The following is a 5,344-nucleotide window of genomic DNA, read 5'->3' as shown; positions in this document are numbered from 1 at the left end:
TGGCAGCTATCAGCCTGTTCGTGTTTCAGTGAGTCGTAGAGGAGACCAACCGGCTGCCTCCGAATTCCCGAATTCACATCGCCGATTCGCATAGTCCACCGTGCATCGATCGGTATCACGCCCGCGAGAAGAAGGCCAGAAACCGCAGGCAGAAACGAACGAGAAACAAGTAAACGATCACGTGCAGGTGCACGCCGGACCGCCGGTGAATCTCCCGCGCCAGAAAGAACCGAGCAGAACCACACGCCCCGCCGCGACCGTCCCCCTCACTCCCGTCTCCGTCCATCCACCCCACCCCACCCACCCCGCCCCCGCCCCCGCCCGCCGGAGGGAGCAAAAGTAAAACCAACACGCCTCCCTTCCCCTTCCCCCCTCGCCCGCCGACCCGCTATAAAAATCCAAGCAAGCCCATCCTTTCTCCCATCCATCGGCGGTCTCCCTCCCTCTCTCCTGCCATAATATCATCGTGGCCTCTCCCTCCCGCTCCCTCCATCCTCTCTGATTGCCCCCGCGCTCGCCATGGAGGCCGCCGCGTCCACGCTGTTCCTCTCCGCCGACGCGTCCCTCGCCGCCGGCCGCCGCCTCCTCCTCGTCCCTTCTCGGCCCGCGCGCGCGGCACGGCGGGGCGCCGCGCCCAGCAGGTGCCGGCGGGCGTCCGTCCGCGCGTACGCCGCGGCGGCCGCGCCAGCGCCGGCGCCGGCCTCTGGAAACGGCCTCGTCGGGGTGAGCGCCGCGTCCGCACGCCTTTTCTCTTCTGCAGCAAGCCAATTTTGCGTCCCTTGCTTTTCTGCTCTACGTGTAGTGCACGGATTAAGCAACTAGCTCGCTTGCTTTCGTGCTCCCCTTAATTGGTAAAGCACCCAGCCTGCTTTTGTAGCAACAAAGCAGCTGGGATTATTTCTGAGTAATATAAGGCAATGAGCCATCTCAGAAAGAAAAGAAATGATGTATCATCTGCTATGCTTGGGGTTTCCCCAGAAGCAAATTGTTGTGTGGAGTGGAGGAATCAATATCTCCACATAAGCCAAGAGGCAGATCTTGCGCCACTCCACCACCAACTTGGCTGATAGCTCAAATTCCATTACCCAAATACTTAACGAAATGTTGTTACTGCTGAGTGTTCATGTTCAGCCTCAAATAATTAATTTTGCTTGTGTTACATCCTGCTTACTCAGAATAACAACGGAGTGTACACTGTTGGAGACTTCATGACGAAAAGGGAGGATCTCCATGTCGTCAAAGCGTCAACCCCGGTTGATGAAGGTGTCGCCCCTTCTTAGTTGTGTACTTCTCTTCTGCTTACTGACCAGCTTCCAAATTGCTAACTAGTTCTTTGGTTTGCGTGCAGCGCTCGAGATGCTGGTGCAGAACAGGATCTCTGGTTTCCCTGTTATCGATGACGACTGGAAGTTGGTCAGTGCCATTTACATTTAACCGCTCTTCTTGTTTCCTAGTCCATGTTTTCTATGACGTAGCTAATCTCAGAAGATACCAGACCTTTTTCGGAACAAAGGATTTTGGGCGGCAAATAGAGTGTTGCAATCCCAACTAAAATTTCCTATCCATGCATTTGGACCAAATGATTGCATCAAAAGAATTTCATAGAATAGGGGTTTCCTACAAATATTGGAGGAAGTTAAATATGAGCTCTAACCCGATCATGGAAATTTCCTTTTGATAGTCTGGATGTATCTAAGCTCTTTCTCTCTCCTTCTCTGATTCTCTGTAATTATTGATGTGCGGCATCAGAATAACTTTTCTAAGCAATCCATGTGGGATTTCATATGCCATGACAAATCAATCCTCTTCCTACTGTTTTAGATTCTTGATTTTTAGAGAGGGTTAAGAGAAAGGTTCTTCCCAAGGAAAAAGGAAAGAGCCCTTTTGTTGTTCTGTATCATGGTATGTCTAGGAAGCATTATATTGCAATGATGAACTGGCTAACTTTCACATGCTTTCTTCTTGACCTTTTTCTGTTGGTTTGGGTTGCACCCTAGTTTTTCTGTAATGAAATACTCAGCCACAACTGCACAACTTTATTTCCACCTGCAGGTTGGCGTTGTCTCAGATTATGATCTATTAGCTTTGGACTCAATGGCAGGTATTCCATCTTGAACTTTTAATCATTTTCTTGCAAAGAAATCATAATCACATTAAAACATATTTTGTGAGCTGTAAAATTCAATTCACATATGCGTTAGGATCTTAATTTAAAGGAGCGGTTTAAATAATGGCCGCTGTCTTATGATCTTCCAATCCTGGATTTTAGGTAAAATTAGAAAAACTGGGATATAATATCTACAACATAACGATGCTAACAGCTATGGTCATAATTTTTGTTTCCTGCTTTAAGATTCACGGATAAACTTGAACATTCATTCCCAGACTTCAGTGCTTTTGTAGCACTCTCAGATGTACTGGGATTATATCTACAACACAATGAATCTTACCAACTAGTTCCGTCAATATTTGAATACATTCTCATGTTTCAGGATGTGGACTGGCTGATACAAATTCAAGTATGTTCCCTGAAGTAGATAGCACTTGGAAGGTATATTCTGTAAGACCTTGATTGATGATTTATGTTTTATATTTCCTAAGTGTGCATATCTTTTCATATGTTGAGTTTTATAACTTCCATGTGTTGGGATGGGAAGTTATGGTTTGCAAGGCAGGAATTTTCTGTGATGGGAATTTATTATCTTTCTATGTTGAGAAACAGTGATCTAGCAAATGTTTCAGCACCTTCACATTTAATGGATTAAAATATGTTTGGTAATAGTTATATAATATTGTTGATTGAACAGTATATTATACTGTACCCCGTGAAAACTGTTGGTGTAATTAAACGTGTTGTAGAGCAAATTGTTGCTGGTTTTCCCTACTCAAGAATGTGGGACATTACTGGATTAGGTCCCTATAATATAATGAACTTACATAGTATGTAACATTCAAAGCATCAGTTACATTGAAGAGAAGGTGAGCCATGGGTGAGGAACGTGTCGTCAGGCGCGTCGTTGGTGGCAACATACTGAAACAAAGACAAAACAGACGCAAGCTTTATAGAAGCAACATTTGTTAGGCGGTCCCTCAGAGTAGCGAGTAGGCCACTGGGAGAAAAGGTGTGGGTAGGTGTCTGCGAGCGGAGTTGGGAGCAGTCAAGCGTCTAGCCAGAAGAAGGTGGAGGTGCCATTGTTGGTAAGGACAAAGGATTTTGTGGAGGGGGCGGAGCTGTTCGTTTATGATTCTCCGTAGGTATGAGGGGTTGTGAGGTTTGTTTTCGAAGTCAAGAGAGTAGTGTTGGAAAAACCAGTTAACCCAAGGTAAGTCTTGTTTTTGGAGAAGCTTGGAGGCAAATTTCATGAGGCGGTTGTTTTGGAGAAGCAGGCTTTTGATGCCTAGACCCCCGGCAGTTTTGGGTGTGCATACATTTTTCCAAGCGATAAGGCACTTGGCCCCCGAGCATGTTTCGTCAGCGGCCCAGAAGAAGGATCTATGGATAGCATCTAACCTTTTGATGATCTTCTTGGGTAGCCTAAAAACGGACAGGAAGTGATTGGCAAGGGTGTCGAGAGTAGAGGAGATAAGCGTTAGTCTAGCGCCGCGAGAGAGTAGTTTAGCCGCCCAACCGGAGAGGTACTTTAGGAAACGTTGGATGATAGGTTCAAAAGTAGAGGAAGGCAGGCGCGTTTGGGATAGGGGTAGGCCGAGATAAATTTGGGGGAAGGAGGATAGGTCACAGCCGAAGGTGGAGACGATGTTTTGGCTAGTGATGGTATCCGTGTTGATGGGAACAAAGGTAGTTTTATGGAAGTTGATGTTAAGACCAGTAGCGAGGGTGAACTTGTCTAGGATATCTTTGAGGGTGTTCGCGGCTTGCGAAGAGGCAAAGGCAATGATTAGTGTGTCGTCAGCGTACTGGAGCACAGTAGGAGGGCGATTAGTGTAGATCGGGTGGCAGAGCTGGTTGGGAGAGAATGCCTGTAAGATTAAGCGCTGTAGCAGATCGGCGAGGATTATGAATAGGTAGGGGGATAGTGGGTCACCTTGCTGGAGACCATTTTTACAATTAATCCAGGGCCCCGGGATACATAAGTTAATTTTTCATTGTGTGCTCCCACTCAATGTTCTCGGTTCAGTAACTTACAGACTCCTTCCTCACTTGTCTGCAGACATTTCGCGAGATCCAGAGACTCTTGAGCAAAACCAGTGGCAAAGTTATCGGTGATGTTATGACTCCCTCACCTCTTGTGGTGCGTGAAACTACTAACCTCGACGCTGCTGCAAGGTATTTTCAACTAATCCGTGTGAATCCCCAGGGCTGAATCTACTGACTTATTAGTACTGAGAGTGGTGTTCTTTTTATTGTTCAACAGGTTGCTGCTTGAAACCAAATACCACAGATTGCCTGTTGTTGATAGCACGGGAAATTTGGTGAGTGGATGAATCTATGACTCTCCTTTTCTCTCTTTAGCTCGGTGTCTTAAAACGAAATTTCTATCCTGAACTAGGTTGGGATGATCACAAGGGGGAATGTCGTCAGAGCTGCTCTCAAAATAAAGAAGAAAGCTGAAGGTGCTTAAATTAGATGGTTCTTTATATGGACACCACTGGGGTTGAACCTGCGGCAATTCGGCAATTCAGCTGAATTGAAATATTGACTGGTAGCGCAGAAGCAGATTTTCCCTGGAGCATAGATGGATATAATGTTGTTTACAATGTAATATAAGTAGTGTACTGTTGCAGAGAAATGGAATATAGGTATTACATGAGGACAATTACAATTCATTTGAGGTCAGCATACTCAGCTGTCGCGCCATATTAGGTAGTAGTAGCATGGCATATGGAGGTTAATATTGTTTTCTTGATGACTTGTACGAGCCTTGAGCATATTAAAATGGTTTATATAGTGCATTCAACGCTTTGTGACATGATGAGGCCCTTTCTAATTGTCCAGAAAATGATTTCATCCTACAACCAAAGAGGCTGTAGCAAATAATGTTAATCACACAAGGTTTGGTTGCACCATGTATTTTGCATATAGTTTCCAACATATGATTCATACTATGGTGTATAAGTTCCAAACAATCTGTTAGGCTGTGAAAGTTGGGCGATGTTATCTATCTGTTGGGAAATGAAGTAAGAGCAACCTTTTATGAGTTACTGTTATTTCAATTTTATGCTAACCTTTTGTGAGATTTAGATCTACTTGTACAGATATTCATAAGTTCTGATCACCTCCCTTGAGTGAACTGAAATGGTTTTTCCTTGTTCCTTTTTCAAGAAAGATGGCTTGGTGGCATACTCATACATGCAAGCAAGGAGATGTAGAGAATGCGAGTTT

General features: G+C 45.2%; 1 protein-coding gene across 1 annotated transcript; it reads left to right on the top strand.

The window, feature by feature from the left end:
- Window positions 1-371: 371 nt before the first annotated feature.
- LOC123103305 (CBS domain-containing protein CBSX1, chloroplastic) lies at window positions 372-4,931 on the top strand. The gene is made up of 8 exons (XM_044524835.1): window positions 372-723; window positions 1,176-1,263; window positions 1,349-1,413; window positions 2,053-2,101; window positions 2,493-2,551; window positions 4,173-4,288; window positions 4,377-4,434; window positions 4,512-4,931. Exons 1-8 carry the CDS (start codon window positions 520-522, stop codon window positions 4,581-4,583), a joined length of 711 nt encoding a protein of 236 aa, XP_044380770.1. The 5' UTR covers window positions 372-519; the 3' UTR covers window positions 4,584-4,931.
- Window positions 4,932-5,344: the final 413 nt, after the last annotated feature.

Source organism: Triticum aestivum, chromosome 5A (assembly GCF_018294505.1).
Source record: "Triticum aestivum cultivar Chinese Spring chromosome 5A, IWGSC CS RefSeq v2.1, whole genome shotgun sequence".
NCBI classification, from domain to species: Eukaryota; Viridiplantae; Streptophyta; class Magnoliopsida; order Poales; family Poaceae; genus Triticum; species Triticum aestivum.
Note: the sequence above shows the minus strand (reverse complement) of the source record. Positions and strands in the feature narration are given on the sequence as shown.

What these genes read in the sequence shown, in the direction of transcription:
- LOC123103305 (XM_044524835.1), top strand. Translation starts at nt 520, where the DNA reads ATGGAGGCCGCCGCGTCCACGCTGTTCCTCTCCGCCGACGCGTCCCTC. An exon ending in AGCTTTGGACTCAATGGCAG is followed by an intron (nt 2,102 to 2,492) that starts GTATTCCATCTT and finishes CTCATGTTTCAG; the next exon opens with GATGTGGACTGGCTGATACA. An exon ending in TTGATAGCACGGGAAATTTG is followed by an intron (nt 4,435 to 4,511) that starts GTGAGTGGATGA and finishes ATCCTGAACTAG; the next exon opens with GTTGGGATGATCACAAGGGG.